The following is a 21,733-nucleotide window of genomic DNA, read 5'->3' as shown; positions in this document are numbered from 1 at the left end:
GCCAAGTTCGTTTTCTACGGTACAAATAACTAATTATAAAATATCGCTGTATATTTGTACTCGCTTCGCGCGATATTTGGACCGACATTCGCAGCAGTTTGATAATAATAGGCAATATAACAGACCTAAGATATTTCATGAACTGTAAGTAAATGTCACGAGGACAATACTCATTCCACGTCATGGGAGTTGTTATTTTTACGCGCTGCAGGTAAACTTCTTATGTAAGACTTATCAGTCTGGGATAATCTCTTCTTTTTTTTCTAGCCGTGTAAATTGTGCAAATTAAATGCGTTTAACATTCATTGATTTAGCCCAGTGACGTCTTGTTTTTAAGCTCAATTGGACTCTAGTCAAGAGACTGTCCGACTCACAAAACCTGTACGTAAAACATCTTTAAAGTGTATAATGTTTTGGCATTCACCGTCGCAATGTAAATAACACGCTATACGATCTTTATATGTGACAGCAGCAGGTGTATTTAATTTCCGATAAGAGCATAATTCTGTTTTTTTTTTTTCTTGCTTTATCCAGAACATCAGTTATATTTCTCTCATCCGCTGATTTAGTTCGAGTATTAAGACCGCTTTCAACACCTTTGTCGTGCCATAAAATGTTTAATAGATATTTTAAAGCAGCTTTGTTTTTTTTTTTTGCCAAAGAAGTGATCTGAGAAAAAAAATTAAACGTGTGGAGCGACTGGGAAAGTATGGAATTCCGTGTTGTTTTACTCAAGAGGAACTCGGCCAATTCAATAACCGTATGTCTAAAAGACGCTGAAATTAAAGTATTTAAAAAATTGAAGATATCCAGGTAGAGGGACTTATGGCCGCTCTAAACTCGCTTTATAAGAGCTGTCACTTTTGTCGATTATCCGGGAGGCTTTTTGGACGTTTCCTGATCGCGTTTCTCTGACATTTAAAAACACGCAACGTATTCAAATAAAAGATAGCGACGTTTTGTTTTTCAATAGAACAGCTGTCCGATAAATAATTTTCCAAGTGGCCCAACAGCGAATCACTTCAACAAATTAGCCTTTGCCTCGTCCAAATTGGCTGTCGTATTTTCATTCGACACATGTAGTTTCTCAGTACAGACTACCGGATTAAGGGCATTTATCTCAGTGTATTTAATACCGGATTTATGGCACGATGAAGTGACACTAGCAAATGCACTGGCTACACATATTTGCCACTGTAAGATACCTGCGGCATAACCTCAAATGTTAAATATTATGGACAATTTTTCTATTTTACCACCAGAAGCACTACTTAATTAATTAAGAGTTGAGTCACAAAGTCTCAATATGAATGAAATAAATGCCATGAATAGCTTTATACTTGCACTTTCTAGAAGGAAAGTTCATTTCGTGTTGAAAAAAAGCGCTACTATTTCAAAGTTATATTCTGAAAAGGCTAGACCAAATTAAACTACTGAACACGTTTGACAAATTCTCATTTGTTTCCATCAACTCAGTATCATACTCGTTCATTAGGCTGCACCATATTAACACGGTGAACCTTCGTGTGAGATTTCTCCCGCAGAGAAAAACGTTGTATTTGAACTACAGAGTTATCCGAACAAAACAAACTCCTGAAAGCCTTCCGGTAATTTTCGCTTTGAAACGCGTAAAGCACAGGATTCAGAGAACTGTTCGCAACGATCAGAAAAGTTAGAACTTTTAACACGGTCAATTCAGTTTGGTTTTCTCCATGCTCTGTAGTAAAATGTTTTCTCAACGCAACGTGTAGCACAAATATTGCGAAAGGTAGAAACAGGATGTAAAACACAACCGTCACAGCAATTATAAGAATGGCGAGCTTTTTTTTCTCGGCATTTCCGTTCGCTGGTCCCGCGCAGATGGTGCGAGTTATGAACATTCCCCGTAGAATCTGAAAGTAACAGAACGTTATAATCACGAGAGGTACGAAGATATACAAACTGATGGCTATGATAACATAGGTAGCTTTGCCGCTACGTACATCCACTTCTGGACCAAGTGGAGACACGCATTTCCCTGTTGTGCGGTCGACGTGAGTGAAAATGAAATCTGGGACGCTTATCAGCATCGAGATAATCCATGTTGCAGCGATGGCGTAAATTACAGTTTTCTTGGTGAGGGTGTACTTTGCCGTCATGGGTGTGACAAGCGCTTGGTGGCGCTCTACAGCCAACACAGTTAGCGTGAAAATCGTAACACCCAGACAAAGCGTGTCCATAGGATCGCCAGTGAAAAACCTACACAAATAGTCGCCCAACTGTCCTTCAGGGAAGGAGCCAACGACAGCAAAGTTGTAGGTACCAGGGCACCATAACAAGACGAGAATATCGCTCGTTGCCAAATTCACTAGCAAGTAGTTCGTCGTCGAGTGCATCGTCTTCGTTTTCCATACCACTGCAATGACCAACGAGTTGCCAAAGATTCCGATTAATATCACAACGGCGTAAAAGACCGCCAAGGCAATATCGCCGGTATCAGACCTGTCGGAACGCTGTGCTTCTCGTCGCGAGTCGTCCATGTTTTTAAAGTACCGCTGCCGAATCAACAAGAAAGAGAGACTTGCGTGACTGAAACCTTGGCTTAATTTTACGTACATATGTACGTGTTCAGCAATACGACGCGGATAACATTTAGCAGCGGAAACAATTAAACGATATTGGTGAACGTACGTTGTTAAATAGGACGCAGTGTGTTTTTTTGTTGTTTGTTTTGTTGACTTCCAGTTACACCGACGTTTCAAAGGAATTGCTATCGTTTCGATCAGTTAACGAAGTGCAATATTGATTTATAATCTTCAACCTGGGGGATATTCCAAACTTTGCATTCGGCATGGAGAGCAATTTGTTTAATTTTCCATGTGTTTACCAAAAGCTGAATATTCGGCCCGGAAGAAGATGCAAATTTTTCTGTTTTGATTAAAGAAAAGAAAATACAATTTAGGCTACAAAGAGTTTATGGTGTTTTCCAAGAAACTCTTTTTTCTTCCTTAGGATAACCCATGCTGTTGTCAATCAAATCAAGGACACTTCAGGAGATTCGACCTGTCGCTCGGAGATGTACCGCGTCCCAAGGGCAGACTTAGCAGACTGCCATCTCTGAAAATAATAGAAAAAAAAAACAAAAGAAAACGAAGAGACATGTGTAAATTATGTGTCGCTTGAAAGCCTCAATTTGCATGCCACGTATTCTACCACAACGCTTCTTAAACTTTGTTTTATGCGTAGATTAAACAAATATTTTTATATTCCATATGTGAATCCAAAAGAGTGTAAAACCATCGGATGCTATAAATCTTCGTCGGGACATTTGTTGCACTTTTGATTGCCAGCATATTTTTACAAAGCTTGCGTTAATATATTGTGGGTTTATTTTTGTTACTTAAACATGAGCTTTACACCATGCACTGTAACTGAAATTTGAAAGTCTGCCCGCGACTTTGTCTTAACCCGGTAAAGTCTCCGGAAATCGGAAAGCTTACAGCATGTAAGGACCGTCAAATATTTGCACGGAAATTATATGTACGATAAAAAACCTTTTTGCACTTGACTTTTTTGCTCCTTTCATTAAATCGACCATCGTAATGGTGTCTACTTGAGGCGGTCTCGCTCTTTTCTTATAGTTTTTCTCTTTTCCCCATTCGATTGTCGCGAGGTTGTCATTCTCGTTGTCATTACGTTTTGTAATTTGGCATCAGTTACGTACATCGCAGAAATTGGTGACTTTAAGAATGACTTAAAAAAAAAAAAAACACCGAAAAACAAAACCCGGGAAAATTGCCATGATTTTGTTTTCTTTTGCTCTAATCTTAAAATCAAGTAACACAAGAGTAGGGAAAAAATCCTATTAGTAGCAAACAGAAATATTATCTCTTACTTTGCTGTGTAAACGGCTAAACGGCGAACGTTTGCCGAATCATCAAGATCACCATGGTAACACTGAGAGCTATTTGGGAAACAAAACCCGTTTTGAGGCGGGGGGCGGGGAGGGGTGGGTGTTATTAGAAGGCTGGGATCGAGATGTAATGAAGGGAATTACCTTTCGGTTAAGAGAATAAGAGATATTACACTCACTGCCTTCTAATCCGTTTATTCTCAAGAAAATATGCAGTTTCAAAAGAGACGATTTGTCTTTGCGGAACGTCGGCTATCAACAGTCAAACCGGTCTATATAATGTATTAATTTTGTCAAATCCCTGTGAATACGGTTGTATGATTGCTTCAGTTCAGGACAATTTGTTGATCAATCCAGTCGCGAAACTCGCTGACACGAGCGAACACTGTGCACTGTTTGCTCTGCTGAACAAAGTTACAATTCGAAGAGCCTCAACTGACCGCACCCTCTAGGACAAACTTCCCGGATGTCGAGTCCTTGCAGACAAATGGTCCACCACTGTCACCATGGTAGCCACCTTGCATATCACTGGGATCCAGATCTCCGGCGCGAACCATTTGACGGGTAATGTTTAATCTTCCCGCCACAGGTGACACAGCAAGCTTCGCGGAGCATTCGGCATTGGAGACGAGCGGGAGCTGGGCCTGTTGAAGTTTGTGGTAGGAGCCTCCTGGATGTTTCACCTTACCCCACCCTAAAAGGGAAAAGTTGCAGAAGATGAGCCAATATCGAGCCGTATTGACCTTACAAGTTTGGTTAATAACCCATATTAAATTTAAAATTCAGGGAAGTTATCAGAGCATGTATATGGGATAAGAAAAAATATCCGTGAGGAGTAAAATACCAAAAAATGATATAAAAGCCTGTTTTGCTGTCATGATCTATGACTTAGGAACCCAATGGTCCAGTTTACATCTTCATTTCTCCGTCCATCAGTTATTTTACCCATCTTTTTCTTCTCTTTCAATTCATAAACATAGTTAAGTATTTACGGGAAGTTTTATGGAAAACGTCGCACGCATTTTTGGTTTGCATGAAACCTCAAATATTTGGAGAATGGTATTAAAAGGTATTAAACAAAAACCAAGCTAGGAAATATTGAAGGGTGCCTTGCTCTGGGTGACGGTGAAGTCGAAGTACCCAACAACAAAGAGAACTACACTTCCTGTCTGACTTAGGAATTTACAGAACAGTGTTTGATTTTAAAGGAAATCTTTGCTTAAAAGCATTTTAAGCTCTGCTCCTGTTCCTGGGTTTTACGTTGATATCTCCGTAAGTGGATCGAATACTAAGCGTTTGGTTTTCAATTTAAATCACAAGGGCGTTTCCATGTTTGCTTTATTGTTATGTGACGTCATTCCGTGGTCAGAGATCTCAAATGGAGTCTTCAGAAGAGGATTTCTAGTTAGAGCTGTAGATATCGGAATATGAATTATAAACGATTGGAAGCACTTTTATATCTCTGGATTCACGCAATGCTGTATTTTAAAAACGTCCAACCGCAAAATGACGTTATAAACTTCCCATCAAACTTTGCAGAACTAAACATGGCTGTCCGCGAGAAATTTGAAATCCCAAAATAGCAGAAGCGAAACGCCCAGCATTCAAAACAGGCAAAGAATTATCGACGTCAAATCGCTGAAACAGTTAAACACAAACACCAACTACTAAATTAGAAGTAGTCACACAACGCTTTCACAAGCACGTGACGATATGATCCACAGATACATAACGACTACAGGACAACTTGAGTCTCACCTGATATATAACATGTGCTGCTTATGTCGACGTCTGCACCTCGCTGAGGAAGACAGATGGTGTTCACATGACTATTCAACAGTACTGGACGGTCGAGCTTGATCAAGACAATGTCGTTTTTGATAAGCGATGGGTAATTATTCCGAGCATGCTTAATGACTTTGGGCGCGTTGCGGACCTGTTCTGTGCCGTCGGCGTAAAAACGGTGCCAGTCTCCCGCGCGGATGCGATAGTCGGTGACGTTCAGTTTGTCACTTATACAGTGCGCAGCCGTGAGGATCCAATCTGGCCTGATAAGAGATCCGCCACAAAAGAACTTGGAATCGCCATCTCCGCGTTACAGGTCAACCTGCCAGGACCACGATCCCTGTGGTGCATCTGTACCCCCGATAACACGGCCCTGAGGAACCGCAGATCTGCCACACTCTCCTGGAAATGAAATAGCGAGAGTTTATACAATCAAAGGCTTATGATCCTAGCTGATGATTTTCGTAATTCTCCTTACCTATCTGCCTAACATTATATTAGTATTGTAAGGAGAATTTCAATGTCAGAAACAGCAAGATGGTGATAGTAAGCCAAATAGGAACATGAGTGGACCTTTTTGGCAATACGGCCATTTTGAATTGAATTGTTCCATATAGCTATTATGGCATGCTTAGGGAACAAATACATACTAATTTGCCCCTAAGCATCCCATAATAACTATTTGGAATCACAGAATTCAAAATTGCCGCCGTATCGCTGGAAAGGTCCATTATTAAAACTGGAAATGACCGTGATACTACTTTTTTATTATTATTGTTTTTTTTTGAACAGCAAAAATATTCTAAGAATATCAAAGATTCGGAAGTAGGATTCATCATTTGAAAGTTGTAAAAGGTGTTCTCTGGAAAAATTTTCCCAATTAAGATTAGCTTTTTATCTTCATGATTTTTTTAAAAATTTATTTTACGTGTCCACGTAAACTTTACAGTGCTCCTGGTTTCATTTATGCCCTATCTTCCAGCAATGGCCACCTTTCGACAACGGCCAGTTAATTCAAACCTTAGGGTCACCGTTAGTAAAGAAAACTCAAAGGAGCTCAGTCATGGTATTTTGAGTTATTTTGGCCAAGTACAAAAAAACCCTGAGAATAATAGTTTACTAAGATAGAAAAACACCAAACAGATAAAAATAAACCACCAAGGAACAAGGATGGTTAAAGATGGAGAAGATTGACACGGATTGCAAACGACGAAGTTGAAAAATTTGAGCTAAACTTTTCAAGATGCACAAACCTTGTCGTAGCTCCTTTAATAAATTGTTCTCACTCACCCAGAGGCTTCCCAGGCTGCACCGGTATCGGAGGTTGTTCGGGAGCGGTCATATCTAACAATAAAGTGAGCAGATAGTTAAGACGGAAGTCCAGGAAAACCGTGCAATATTTTTACTTTATAGCACTGTTTTCTTCTGATGGTCTTATCAATAATGATGAAAAACGTGGCTTCTTCTAAAAAAAAAAAAAAAACGAATTTAAGACAAGAATGCAAAAACCTTGCCCTATTTGAGAAGAAATTAGAACCGATAGGACCTAACATTGTAGATTTTTGTTTTACGTTCGCACTTTTGGGTAGGTTAATTTTTTGAGCCTTATTTTATAATCAGTGTCTACGCGTCTTCTTATCATTCATCTATTTATACATGACCGCGCCCCACAAACTGCAAAGCTTAAATCCCTATCGTGTTTAAATAAAGGTTTTAATAAATAAATAAAAATAATGTCGAACGAAAACGATAACCTATTTATGACCAAAACGCCTTAAAACCCATACCCTTTGGGGCAGCACATTTATAGCCCATATAAGGGAGTACCCCCACCGGCCTTTTTACCATACTTACTGCAGAAATTGCAGGTTTTTTCGCAGTATTTCTTCATGATATCGAAGTGTTTTGGCGTGTAGCAAATCCCCATGCGATCATAAACATAGCAGTTATATTGAGATAATCCGTACACCCTGAAATAAAATGTTGTTGGTTATGCACTTTATTTTATGGTCAAACTTATGCGTTAAATTTTATCTTATCTCACAAAGCAGCAAGTTGAGGTCGTTCCACACTCACCCAAAGTCATGGCAAAGAGCGCAACCAAACTTAAGATTGCCGACCACATTGTGAGGTTACTTAGTAAAAGACTATTTTTGGACTTTAACTAAGACAATCACAAATTGCAATGTTAAAAGAGGACGAAACTTGGTAAGCGTTTTCTTTTATGCTCATTGCATTGCGCCAAAGATATCAGCTGCCTACACAGCGCTGTTTTGCCAAGATTCTGAGGCGCAAGAAAATTTAGCTGCGACAAGAAAGGGTTTGAAAAACAAAGTGTGAATACTGGTGTGCTCAAACAGGAGGCATCAAATTCTGTAAACATGACAGGTAAGTGCCTGATGAAGTGTCAGCTCTAAAATAGATTTTTCTGTAATTGAGAATTCACTGTCCGTGAAGAAGCTTTGTATAATTTTATTTCGGGCTAAGGAAGTAAGATGTTGAAAGCTGAACTAAATATAAAAAGAAAAACGTTTTCAGCTAGGAATATTTCGATGTTTAAGGAAGGCAGCTTGATGCAGCCTTTGTTACAGACTTTCGCTACTGTGAGAAAAACGAACTTTCTCTAGCAGGTTGCATATGGAGTGGGGTTCAGGACAGCACATACCACATCATAAATACTTAACAAATCAGAATGAGAGTTTCCAGATGGTTTTCGAAACTACATGATGTTTTTCTAGCTCAATAAATTACCTTTTTCGCCATGAACACTGAGAATTTAAAAACACTATTAAAAATTATGTTCTATAAATTGTATTTAGTTTTGGTATTGTATTCATTCTGTCATAGCTGTTGTTTTGTTCTGAGATTTAACCAGAGCCTGAATAAATAAAACAATCAGTTGCGAAAAGTTTTCAATTTTACGATCTAAAAGAAATCCAACACATCTGTGAGTAGAGGTGGAATGTAGCTTTTGATGTTAGTGTTAAGGTCTATTAACAATGCCAAGGTCATGTATGCGAAGCTGCTAACTTTAAATCGAATTATTTAAGCCCCAAAAAATTTGTATTGAAAGAGTAAGTACAAGTATAATCACGGCGATTTTACCGGCTTATCGCCCAAAACACGAAGATGAAGATACAGTCAACTTAATCCTTAATCTTTGTTAATCTTTCTTCATACACGGTGAACATTCACCAGGATTTACAAATACAATGAATGCTGATACTTACATCTATACTAAAGCTAATTTTATCGATCATTACAATTCATTTAGTATATGAGTAATAACGAAGAGGCAAGATTTGCTGTTACTCCGAGTTTCGTGCTTACGCACTCATCAGACAGTATTTAATGATAAGCATTCCTATCAACTAGATATATATACACGGTATTAAACAATAGGCTAATTGCTGGACTAGTTGCATTACAATAAGTGATAGTTATACTGGAAAACAATAGGTGTGAAGACAGAAATTACGGGGACGAGTATAAACTGCGTGGGTGCAGTACAATATAAAGAAAGTGTCAAGCGTTCTTCAAGTAGAATTTGTTCTCGTGCCGGCATTTAGAAATAAGTTCTGATCTTTTGTTTAGTAGATTGTCGTTGCTATGTTTGATAATCATTAGTTTTTCTGTGAGGCAGAGGTCGCATCGTTTGGAAATGTTGTTGTAGGGTCTTGCACGGCTAATAATTGACCATTTGATGTTGAAGTCTTGTTTTTTGTCGTGTAGTTGCCAGATGTATTTAGAAAGCTCGGTGCTGTTGATGTGTTTTCTGTGCTTAAATGTGGATTTGTGCTGCGAGAATCTCTGTTTGAATGTTCCTTCTGTCAGTCCAATGTAGTTCTTGGTTGTGTTGTTAGTTGTAACTTGTGCGTTGTAGATTACACTGGAAGTCAGGCATTTGTTGTCTAGCGGGCATTGGTCTTTTTTGCGGCAGTTGCATTGCTCTCCGGTGATTGCGTTGGCGTTGTTGTCGGCGTTTGTTATTTTCATGTTGTGTTTGTTGATTACTGTTTTCATGTTGTCCATGCAACTGTAGCTGACTTTGACGTTGTTTTTGTTGAAGAGGCTGTGGTATTTATGTTGGTTCGGAAAGTGCTTAGATATGAGCTTCAGGAATGTTCTACCGATGTTTGTCTTTACGTTTTTACTAAATGGAGGGTTGTACCATATAATGTTTCTTTGTCTGTTGCGTCGGGGGCGTGTTGGTTGATTGTCTTCGTTGTAAATTAGTGTTTCAGAGTATCCGCTGGCTTTCAAAGCAGTTTCGTAGATTGGTTTGGCCTTGTTGAATTCGTGTTCGTTGCATGAGTTGGCGGAAATACGGCGATTGATGGATGCTGGAAGTTGCTTTATTATGTTAGGTGGGTGGTTAGACTTTGTGTTGATGTACTGCGGCTCGTCGTTAGGCTTTCTGTAGGGGCAGTAGGTACCTTTTGTAAGATCGAAGGTGACGTCCAGGTAGTTAACAATTTTCATGTTAGTCTGTATGGTAATGTTAAGTCCATATGTCTTGAAGCGTCTTGTTATGTCCTTCCTTGTACGGTCTGCTTGAGGTCCGGAGATGTTTTTGAAGATGGCAAATCCGTCGTCTCTGTAAAGCCCGATGTTGTCTATCCCGTATATGTTACGCAGGTCGTCGAGAATGAATAAGCCTACGAGCTCGCATACTTCGGCTCCGTCGAAGCTGCCCATAGTAACGTCAAAAGAACTGTTGTTTTTCTTGATCCAGGCGGTGTTACTGTCAAAGAGAAGGGATTTTCTTGAATGCATAATAATATCGATGTCGCGGTCCGTAATGGAAGTGAATTGTTTGGCGAAGTTGATTGCGTCTGTAAGAAGTTTCTCAGTAATGGAAGGGTAGAAGTTCTCAATGTCAAATACGGCGAAGGTATGTTGATCTTTGTGTTGTATAGAGGAGAACCAGTTGATGACGGATGATGAGTTTTTCCATTGGTTAAGGCCAGTCTTCTGTCTCACAGTCGTGTTAATGTTCGCGAGGATTTCTTTACTGATACGTCCAATCTCACTTTTTGCAGGGTTAATGAGTCTACATGTAGGTTTGTTCTGGAAGTTGTCTTTATGGTCTTTGAGTGTTATAAAAGCCTGTCGTTCAGCCATGCGTTCCGCGCGGTCGTCAGGAATGCTTATCATTAAATACTGTCTGATGAGTGCGTAAGCACGAAACTCGGAGTAACAGCAAATCTTGCCTCTTCGTTATTACTCATATACTCAGCTCTACACTATATGTGTATTGAGCACAATTCATTTAGTATATAATTAAAAGTTATGCACTAATAACAAACCTGTTTTCCATGAATGCGATTGAGCAAGTGCTGTTCCAGAGGGTTGCACCTCTCTCGATAACGCGAACCTTCGAGGAAAATTGACTGCGCACTGTATAAGTGACAAACTGAACGTCACCAACTATCGCATCCGCGCGGGAGAATGGCACCGTTTTTACGCCGACGGCACAGAACAGGTCCGCAACGCGCCCAAAGCCATTAAGCATGCTCGGAATAATTACCCATCGCTTATCAACAACGACATTGCCTTGATCAAGTTCGACTGTCCAGCACTGTTGAATAGTCATGTGAATAACATCTGTCTGCCTCTGTGAGGTGCAGGCGTCGACAAAAGCAGCACATGAAGTGGAGGCAGCGTGGTCGAGTGGTTAGGGCGCCGGACTTGAAATCCGGAGGTCGCGGTTTCAAGTTCCGCTCTGACCTCTAAGCTAGAGTTGTTTCTTGGTAGATTCTAGTTCAACTCCTCGGCCACGTTTGTAAATAGCCAACTGGTCTGCCTCCTACCAGTTGGGAGTTTTAACCATGTTATGTTCATTTGCATTATTTGTTTCATCGTTTATTTTCATTGGCCCTGAAAAGCCCCATTAGGGGAGTGGTCAATTAAGATATTTATTTATATATTTTATTTTATTCATGTTCTATATCAGGTGAGACTCAAATTACCCTGCAGCCGTTATGAAGATCGTCACGTGCTTGTGAGAAGCGTTGTGTGACCGCCACTGATTCAGTATGAGAGCAAGTAGAATGAACTAAGCGCACGTCTTTTGGCACGTGCGTAGCTTAGTATCATGACGTATGTCGATGACGTCAAGGCGACGTCACCGTAAGCACACTGTATTCCGATTAACCAATGAGAACTGGAACTCTACGGACAATGAATTTCGAGAAACAGCGCAATAAGCCCTTTTTACCGTACATAGTAGACAATCAGCCATACTGGGACGCGAGTTGAATAGTGGGACTTCCAAAACAAAGAGACTCGTACCTGTCCCAGCTTGACTTGCCTTTAGTTTGGAATCAGCATGCCTGATTTTGTACCATGTGACTGGATCATGCAAAGGGCCTTGTATCCTAGGAACTGAAGTCGCTCCAGGATTTTTCAGGATGATTAAATGAAATAGTGTCAGTGAAAGAGAATATTGGATGTGTGTTCTGTAAATTTGTCAGTCAGACAGCAAGTGTAGTTTCTGCGTCTCTGTCACCCAAAGTAAGGCACCCGTCGGTATTTCTTAGCTCGTTATTGTTTAATACCTCATTTCAAATATTTCTTCGAGATTTCATTTAAACCACGCAATGCGTGCGACGTTTCCCGTAAAACTTCCTGTAAATGCTATCCTTAACTCCCTATGTTTATGAATTAACAGAGGAGAAAGAGATGGGGAAAATAACTGATAGAGGGAGAAATGAAATTGTAAACTGGAACAGTAGGCTCCTAAGTCATAGATCATGACAGCAAAAGCTGCAAAACATCTATATATCCTTCGATAACTTCCCTTAATCTTAAAATAATAAATGGGTGTTAAACCAAGCTTGTTAGGTCAAGATGGCTGTATAATGACTGATGTTTTGTACCTTTTCCCCTGTAGGATGGGGTAAGGTGAAACATCCAGGAGGCTCCTACCACAAACTTCAACATTTCCAGCTCCAGCTCGTCTCCAATGCCGAATGCTTCGCGAAGCTTGCCGCGTCACCTGTAGCGGGAAGATTGAACATTACCCCTCAAATGGTTTGCGCCGGAGATCTGGACCCCAGTGATATGCAACGTGTTTGCCATGGTGACAGTGGAGGACCATTCGTCTGCAAGGACTCGGTCTCCAGGAAGTTTGTCCTCTAGGGTGCTGTCAGTTGGGGCTCTTCGAATGGTAACTTTGTCCAGCAGAGCAAACAGTACACTGTGTTCGCTCATGTCAGCGAGTTCCGTGACTAAATCGATCAACAAATTGCCATAAACTGAAGCAACCATACAACCATATTCGTAGGGATTTGACAAATACATTATATAAACCGGTTTGACTGTTCATAGCAAATGGTCGCAAAAAAAAAAAAAAAAAAAATTAATCCTCGTCTCTTGTGTAACTGCGTGGAAGCAAGGTTTTAACTACTGCTACAGAGTTCATGCAATTTTCTTTTTCGAGAAATAGTCATTTTAGTGTTTTTTTAACACAGAAAATAACTTCCTTAGAAGTAAACGTACCTTTCTTTGTGTTTCGGTAAAATGGTTTTCCTATTAATCTATTTATTTTCGATTGCAGTCCGGACCCCAGTGAAGGTGATCACAGTTTTCGGTGCTTTTAAAATTATTAAAAACTAAAAAACTGAGATGTCTTAGATTTGGATTTTATATCCATATAATAAATAAAATATTACATGACAGCGTGAACGGGTGAAAAGATATGCCATCAGCACTAGATAAACTTCGTATCCTGTATCGCGGTTATCTAATACCGCTATGTCTTTTGTAAAGGACAACGCAGTATTCATGTACTCTTAGTCCATCAGAAACAAGATCGCTCCACACGCCCTCCATGACTCAGTTTAAATTTTGTTTCAACCGCCGCTAAAAGCACAGAATGATGATCGCTTCAAGCGTGAAACTCGAGTAACTGTACTTTTTATCTTAATGTTTATTTTTGGTCTCCATATTTTTACAGTCATTCTTGTTCCCTCTCTCTCTCTCTCTCTCAAATGTCATCCAGGCTTGTCGTCCCGCGATCGCTAGCTTTTACTTCAACTCTCTGTGGTAAATGCGGTGACTGGCCTTTACGCCGATAAAAGTCGATATTGAAGTAGGTAAAAATAACTATTTCGTTGCGCCTTAAACTACAGATACCTTATTACACAAAATTTTCGCGACACGTTTATTTTGCGAATTTTGCGATTAAAAAAAACAATCGCGAAATCAGCGACGCGACCAAAATAAGACGTGTCGCGAACATAACATGACGCCAAAATTAAGTGACACATTATGTTACTGTTGACATGGATAGTGTCGCCATTGTGTTTTTGTTAATTTTGACGTTATTGCACCTTTGATAAAGTCAGTTTACTAAATTCAAGGAAATGTTAAAGTCACATCGCTAAGGAAATAAAATGTGTGTTACTCAAAAACGCAAAGTTAAAGTGATTCAATATACCAAATTTTCGCAAAATTGCAGAATTTAAGTTTCGCGAAATATGCGCACCTGAAAATCGCGAAATAAAACACGTGCAAATTTTGTGGATCTTGCGCAATTTTTTTTTTTTTTCAACGATGAAGAAGGCCGTATAGTGCTTGAGAAGTTTCAAGACTGTGCTATATTTAGATATATTCTCACTGTCGCAAGCGTGAGCCATGAAAAAAAAAAATGAACATAAGGAAGGCGAAATGCTATATAACAACAACAATGGACTGCAGGGCTGATACTATGTGAAAAACGTTTCGAGACACCAACATGACAAGAACCGATAAAGCAGGATCGTAACAGTGGACAGCTGTTTCGTCCTTCTTGGGACTCGTCAGCACTGTGTAGAGAAGATATGTAACGCCAGCCCAACAGCCAACGCACATAAATTGCAAAATGACCTGTTCACTATATCAAGTTCCGTACTGGCTTTGAACTCACTTGCGCCCCGAAACACTTTGTGACACTTTGTCTCCTTGCGCCCCTAGCCCCGATACACGTGATGTGGCAAAGCGTGTTTCGGGGCGCAAGTGAGTTCAAATTACCACTATCCCGTATTGGTTACGTTCTGTTGGAGCCGAAACCTTTAGGAGTCTGACAAACTCCGTCGCTGCAAGCGTGTTTCCCTCTGGATTGCTGTAAACAAGGATAACAACTTAAGCGGCCCAAAAAGCTGTTATCACAATATAACACCCACCCCTTTTCAACAAGTCAATAAAATCATTAATTCAGTATATTTACAGAACTCGGGAATCCCTCAGGGTGTGTGTTATCGATTATTTATAAATCCGAAATCCAAACATGTCCGTTGACCCGTTATTCAGACTCTGTATAACCTTCCTGTTTATTAGGTTTGGCGTCACTTGTAAAAGGACGCCGTTTCAATCACAATGCAGTACCAGGTGTTTAAGATAGAGTCAAATGTTAACGCCAGTTTAATTTAAAAAAGCGATACGTTGCACACAATATTCAGTTTAAGCTGTTTCCTGTTGCAGTGCGGACATCGAAATCGGCTATCAAGGCGGAAGTATTTACCGTCGTAGAGTAAGAAGGATTTAAACAAACATGAATCGTATTTTGCTGTCTGTGATATTAATTAGCCTTGCTTCAGGTGAGAAAAACTTGTCCATAGATTTGAGTTTTATGCTATGAGGTGTTAAAAATTTATCTGTCGGGGCAAACGTTAACTGCAGTGGCCAAAACTTATGGTTTGAGAACTGCAAGAGCGTTTTGCTCGAATCTCATCGATCAGGGAGCGTAAGGCAAATGAACGAGAGAAAACTCTCAATTGCTTTTCAAGAAAACTGAGCAGTTCAATTATTTAACGCGTGTTAGACGGGAATACATTAGAGTTTCAAGCCAAGCAAGTTAAGATCTAGAGTTTGAACTTAAGTGCAATTTCGCTATCGCATTAACCCGCAGTAAAATAAATAACTAGGTAAGTGTTATTTTCACTGATTTGTTTAATTCCGCAATTCCGTTCTTGATTGGACAATGATATTTTTTTTTTTTCTTTCTGTGTGCTAAACTTCGTATTTGCCAGACAAAAAGGCAATAAGTAACATTGTGACAACACGGGGCGTGCCACAAACGGTTAAATAATTATAAGGCATGCAGTTTCTCCAACCAACAGATTATTTTTGTCGATTGTTGAATACATTAACGAGTAACACGTGTGAAAACAGATGTTCACTTAGCACTGTCAATCGACACAACAATGGAATGAAATGCTTAGGGAAACTTAACGTCGCCCGGTTTTCAGCTCGTGTTTATTCATCCAATTTAGTCCCATCGTGTCGAATGCAATTCGAGCTGTAGAATTTCCCCTGATGCAAAACGTTGTATATTTTTAAAAAGCTATAGAGGACCTCTTCCGTGTTTACATCACCTCATCTCGCCCTCACGAGGGCGCTGGGAAAATTCTAGACAATTATTCAAAACCGAGATGCAGTCAAGGGTTTGCATAACTTGTTTTGAAAGAAAGGCGACGCGATTGAAATTTTGAGTTATAGATTACGCGTTATCTAGCCATCCTTAGCAAACACACGATATTTTTGTCGGTGAGGGAAAGTGATATCTCTAGTTTGTAGGGTTTGAGCTTTGTGTCGTTCTGCACACTCTTTTTTGGCCGCGGAGAAGTGCAACCTCCTTCCCAAGTCCCAAGATGTTTATCTTTACCGAAACAAAACGGCGACGAATGCTGGGATTAAGTGGAAAACAAATGGAAATAAATTTGTTTTAAAATAACGATCAATTCTGTAATTGGTTGCTTAGCAGCCGATATTTTAAAATAAACACATTATGGCATCATTACGAATTGAATCCGCTCCGAATTAGTCCTGTAACTTGTTTATATTTTTAGATTCATCATGTCTTCGTTGTCTTCAGTGCTTTTCTAACTTGTCGTGGAAGGACTGCAACAAACACGCTATCAAGACAAACGAGTGCAAACCTCCAAAAGTCTGTTATATGTCTCACCGAATGTTCAAACGGAATGGACAGCAAGAGCATCAATTCATTAAGGCTTGTTACAACCCAGGCTGGTGTCCAGAAGAGAAGTGCAGAGAGACTTTTGAGAGGCAATTGGAAAGCTCGTGGTGCGAGACAAAATGTTGTAAAGACGAGGATTTCTGCAACGCTGGGATGACTCGCTCATGGGAAAAAGCTTATGGAGGAAAAGCGGCTTCGTTTTCTTCACCATCCACACTTTGTCTGATCATGATCCAGGCTGGACTACTGGTGCTGTTTATGACAGCTTGGATTTAGCAACTTCTTATGAATCGAGGGCTTTGTTGTTAGAGCCCGCTGTTTTGTTTTGTTTTTTTTTTTTTACATATATATAAAAGAGTTACCTAAAAGAAACGTTTACTGACATTAGAGAGTTGTAAAACTTGGTTAAAACTACGGTTTTTTCAGTTGGCCGAAGTTATCTTTTTAGTAATAAAGCTTATAAAAATATCGAGTTCACGCGTTCAAAACGCTAACCTGGTAATTCTATCGAGCTTAAAATCACTCTATTGTATGCGTGTTCAGCTCTTTATTCGTTGATGGTATTTTCCAACCCTGCCCTAAAACAGAAACCATCACAAGTTTCTCTTCACTTATATCTCGAAATATCTTGACTATAAATACATCCAGCGAAAATTTTGTATAGTCGTTTCTCAGCGAATATAAGTAAAAAACAAATTTAGTAACACAACAACAAAAGAAGTCGGGTGCATTTTCTCCCTTCCGTCAAAGGGGGCGGACTGAGGTAAAAATTTTGCTGTCCTTCATGTCTCATAAATGTTTTAAGTATAATGAGCGTTTTAAATTCTCAGCGGCCGTAACGAACACCATTTGCTTCAGCTTGGGCTTCATGCGGTTCAGTGAAATAAATTTTAAGATTGCTCTATTGCAAGTTGTCATATAAGAAAAATTACTCAAAAAATTACTCGAACAATTACTTTTATTACTCATATAAAATGTGGCAATAATGTACGTAAGCGCCATATTTTTGGGGGGCGACCACGCAGCCTCGCCTTGATTCTGCGTATCTCTTGTGAGAACAAGTCATTACTGGCGCACTAGACTTTGAACTGCTACAAAATACTTGCTATGCCATCTTCACGATCAAACTGAATATATTTGTAACATGAAAATTGCTTGTGTAGACGAGGCTTAACTGCCTTGTTCACTTATGAAAATTTGGCTTTAAGAGCCGGATGGCATGCTGACCGAAAATTTCGAGTTATACCTCAGGGGTGATGAATTGTTTCCGTTTCGCCAGATGTTCCTTCGGTCTTTTTACAACCTCTTCATTTTATCAGTTGAAAATCTTTTGTTTGAAAAAAAAAAAAAAAAAAAAACATTCTAGTGGGCTAAAAATTGGGTAGCAGTGTTTCATGATGGTGAACATGAAAATGTTACGTCGCTCGCTAATAAGACACGATTCTTTCCGTGGAGAAACGGTACTGAACTAAGTTATTAATGAGTCGCGCTTAATAAATACAGGAATAAAAAGCTACGACCACAGAAAAGTCAAGTTAATTGCGGAATGGCTTCAATTAGCCTTTATTAGAAAAAACGTGATCAGAGCCTCCGTGAATTGGCATTTTCATTTAATGTTTCCGGGCCTATAATTGCATGCACATCTATTGATTGCAAAGCTGAATCCATCTTCATTTTTCATTTCAAAAATCTTTCTTTAAAACGAAAAATATATGTTATGCGTTTGCCCAGGTTAATTTCTGTTGTTTGAACTTTAGCATACACATTTGTGAATCCATTTAAAAAGAAAATTTATAAGATTAGAGAACGTAAATTTGCATTTAATCAGCGAACAGTGAATAAACAGTTACGCAGAAAAATATATTTACAACTTTCTCCCCTACGCTACTGAAAATTGTTTTTCTATAAATGTATTCGCTTTAGCAAAAAAAAAAAAAAGAAAGAAAGAAAGAAAAAACGAAAAAAACGGAAACCTTTATCTGAGCTACTTAGTACAAAGTTACCGAAAATATGACAGTGCTAAAGGTTCTGAGAAATGAACTAATTTAACAGTTCCTTTATGACGCTTCACAAACCGCGACATGGTAAAAATATTAAAACACATCAATTATAAATTGAAATCCTTAATTAACTTGAACTTCATAATAGTGATGTTCACAGTGCTATAAAATTGCCTTGTTTTCCTTTTTTTGAGAAGAAACAACATCCTTAGGGTAATGCTTTACCTGGACGAGATTCTGTTGTTATCTAACTTTGTTTTTCTAGTAAAGAGTCGTACAAAGTTCTTTCGGTAATTTGAGCTCTGAAAGCCATAAAAAAACGGATTCAAACATGAATTTACGTACATAACAAACCCAACGACTCGATAAACTTTGTACAAATCTTCGTAGTTGTCCAAAATTGCCTGATAAGGTTGAAAAGCTATGTAGAGCTCAAACACCAAAAATGGCAGATAACACAAATGGTAAGCAACTGTGACAGTAAAAGAAATTAAAGCCAGTTTTCGCTTTTCCTTTGCATTCGACTGCCTTGAAGATACAGCTTCAGCTGAACAAACGGTTCTGTTAATGAATATTCCTTTCAGTATCTGAAAATAGCAATAAAGCAAACAACCCGAGAAAGAGAGAGACGCAACCAATGACATAACATAAAGCCATTTGAGTGAACCTGCTTTCTCAAGAGTCCAAGGATCCAGGCATCTTCCCAACTTTTCATCGTATTCGCTAAGAAGGAACCCGGGCAAGGAAAGTACCACTGCGGTTATCCAGATCAAACCGATAACATAACGCATATAGTTGTTCGTGAACGTCAGTGTGGAGTGAAAGGGTTTGACGATGGCATGAAACCTCTCCACCGCTAAAACCACCAAACTTAGGTACGTCACCGTAACAGTAAGACAGGTCACCGAGTATCCAGTAAAAAATTTGCAAATGTAGTCCGCTGTTTTTCCAGAAACGTGTATGCCAGAAAGGCCAATCACTAAAGGTATTGGACACCACAACAGTGAGATGATGTCTGCCGCCGCAACGTTTGCCAGAAAGATGTTCGTTGGGGTAAACATGGACCTTGTTTTACACACAATGGTGATGACTAAACTGTTCCCTGTGAGGCCTACAACCACGATGATCGAGTAAAAAACGACCAATGTCACATTAAAAGGCGACAGGGAGTTATAAAGAGTCGTGCTGACAGAAATACTCGCCATTTTTATTTGCTTGCAATGGTTAGATTGACGAAACCGCACCTTTATCAGTTCCTTCAGTTACTGTGAGCAGTCGTTTATGGTCGCAAAAAGACTGGAATTCCCGTTAAGTTTAACGTTTGACGATATCGCTGGCTCATTGGCTACGTCTTTTTTTCACGTTTGTTTTCAGAGAAAATTCATTTATTCTATTGGTTCAAATTTTAACTAGAAATTAAATTATCATATGTCAATCTGTTGATGTGGTTCGGTTAATTAAAGCACTCAAACTCCGCACACACCAATATTGCTAGTCATTTTACGTGCACGATTGAATGCGTTTTGTTCATTAGGTAAGATTTTTTTTTTTACAATTTACAAAGTTCAAATGTTTCAAATGATGAGTCTAGCCTGTCTTAAAAGCAGAGGGAGACCAAATAGTCAGTTAATTATATGACTTATTCGCGTTTCCTGTCATTTTGAAACTGAAATTTCAAAATAGGTACAAAACCTAAACTAATGACCATGAGAGAGAAAATGGAGAATTATTATCAGTTCTGCAGAATGATAAAACATCTAATTCATGCAGATTCTCTTTTTGAAATATAAGTACAATTTGAACTGACTAGGTGAAGCTGGAATAAATTAAATATGTCAGTGGCATAAGAGGTATGTATATAGGGCTTTGCTAAGGAACATTTTAAAACAGTATTGGTTAGGTGTCGTCGGATTCATATTTATTCTTAAAGCGATAAGAATGAAACCCAGAATAGCAGCAAATTACGAATTATTGCCCTCAAGTGTTGATATCTTGTCAAATCAAATTTGGCATCTGTTTTTTAAACTTGAAAAATATTATTTTCCAAGTTGTAGTGGTGGAACGATTTCACTCCATCACTCCTTCACTTCCCGTTAGACATTTGGAAACCCAGGCGGGGGGGACGTGGGGGGGGGGGGGTCTCCCATATGAAAAGGCAAGGGACGCTCGCCGGAAAATATGAATTTAACTCCGAAGGGAGTTGGACGTTGCTTGAGCTTCATTAGACCCCTAAAAGATACCACTTAAAACGGAATAGGTACGATCACTAGCCACTGTTCAAGAAAGTGTCCCGCGCGCACTTGTAGACCTGACTCGCGTACTTTAGAGATCAGCGAAAATCAAGCCTGAAAACAGAAGTTAAATGAGAGCGTTTCTTTTATGATTATTTCCTCGAGTGCATCCTAAAGAATACTTTGACAGCTAAAAATGGTGATGTTTCGTCATCAACACCCTAAGTGAGACCAGAATCCTTGATTTGTACCCAAGACGACGAGCACCCCCGACCTTTTCATGCAGGAGTCCCCCCCTGGTTTCGACTCGCGTCAGCCGTCTAAGGCCGTTTTACAGTCGTTTGCAGCTTGTCAAGTTAGTTATTTTCGAGAGGTAGAAGGTATACCGATTTTTTCATCGTAATGAAAATATTTATGGTTCTTCCTCAGCGATTCGATTCAGGGCAAATCTTCGTGGTTTTTCTTTCACAAACCTACGTGACATTGTGAATTCGAAAGCAATCGATATAAACGAATGATTAAAGGCTCCAGACAATTTTTTAACACAAGAAACGGAAAGACAAAAGGCTACCTTTCGAAACATGGTTTCTTGACAGGAAAAGAAAAAACAATGAAGAAGAAAAGGAAAAAATAGTAGCTACGACGAATGGAAAAAGGCTTTATGGGCTTGTTCGAAAGCTAGAGTGCCCTCACATCACAAGAAGTTCCTTACATGAGCAATGCCTCACAACACCCTTTCATAATTTATTTTCCAAGTTCAGTGGCTCACAGCCACTTTGATTAATTTTGAACTTTGGTCATTCTTGGAATTGAAGTAAAACTGTGAAACCAGCTTACAATAGCCATCCGTTCCCTGGGTGAGCGG

At 39.3% G+C, this 21,733-nt stretch overlaps 3 protein-coding genes and 1 pseudogene across 3 annotated transcripts; 1 reads left to right on the top strand and 3 right to left on the bottom strand.

The window, feature by feature from the left end:
• Positions 1-639: 639 nt before the first annotated feature.
• On the bottom strand, positions 640-2,850 carry LOC110064091 (somatostatin receptor type 4-like). The gene has a single exon (XM_089297365.1). The coding sequence runs from the start codon at positions 2,595-2,597 to the stop codon at positions 1,479-1,481; it is 1,119 nt and encodes a 372-aa protein (XP_089153491.1). The 5' UTR covers positions 2,598-2,850; the 3' UTR covers positions 640-1,478.
• Positions 2,851-4,079: 1,229 nt separating this feature from the next.
• LOC149117818 (chymotrypsin-like elastase family member 1) lies at positions 4,080-12,982 on the bottom strand (annotated as a pseudogene).
• Positions 12,983-15,060: 2,078 nt separating this feature from the next.
• On the top strand, positions 15,061-17,970 carry LOC110065096 (uncharacterized). Its single transcript, XM_020772197.2, has 2 exons — positions 15,061-15,258; positions 16,510-17,970. The coding sequence occupies exons 1-2, from the start codon at positions 15,213-15,215 to the stop codon at positions 16,911-16,913; spliced, it is 450 nt and encodes a 149-aa protein (XP_020627856.2). The 5' UTR covers positions 15,061-15,212; the 3' UTR covers positions 16,914-17,970.
• A 466-nt stretch (positions 17,971-18,436) lies between these two features.
• LOC110064682 (neuropeptide Y receptor type 2-like) lies at positions 18,437-20,049 on the bottom strand. The gene has a single exon (XM_020771773.2). It carries the CDS (start codon positions 19,840-19,842, stop codon positions 18,859-18,861), a length of 984 nt encoding a protein of 327 aa, XP_020627432.2. The 5' UTR covers positions 19,843-20,049; the 3' UTR covers positions 18,437-18,858.
• Positions 20,050-21,733: the final 1,684 nt, after the last annotated feature.

The sequence above is a fragment of the Orbicella faveolata genome, unplaced genomic scaffold, assembly GCF_042242905.1.
Source record: "Orbicella faveolata isolate gen_17 unplaced genomic scaffold, um_ofav_v1 contig_1, whole genome shotgun sequence".
Classification (NCBI taxonomy): domain Eukaryota; kingdom Metazoa; phylum Cnidaria; class Anthozoa; order Scleractinia; family Merulinidae; genus Orbicella; species Orbicella faveolata.
Note: the sequence above shows the minus strand (reverse complement) of the source record. Positions and strands in the feature narration are given on the sequence as shown.

Coding starts and splice junctions, on each gene's coding strand:
- LOC110064091 (XM_089297365.1), bottom strand. CDS start 2,597: ATGTACGTAAAATTAAGCCAAGGTTTCAGTCACGCAAGTCTCTCTTTC.
- LOC110064682 (XM_020771773.2), bottom strand. CDS start 19,842: ATGGCGAGTATTTCTGTCAGCACGACTCTTTATAACTCCCTGTCGCCT.
- LOC110065096 (XM_020772197.2), top strand. CDS start 15,213: ATGAATCGTATTTTGCTGTCTGTGATATTAATTAGCCTTGCTTCAG. Junction 15,259..16,509: donor ATTAATTAGCCTTGCTTCAG/GTGAGAAAAACT, acceptor TTATATTTTTAG/ATTCATCATGTCTTCGTTGT.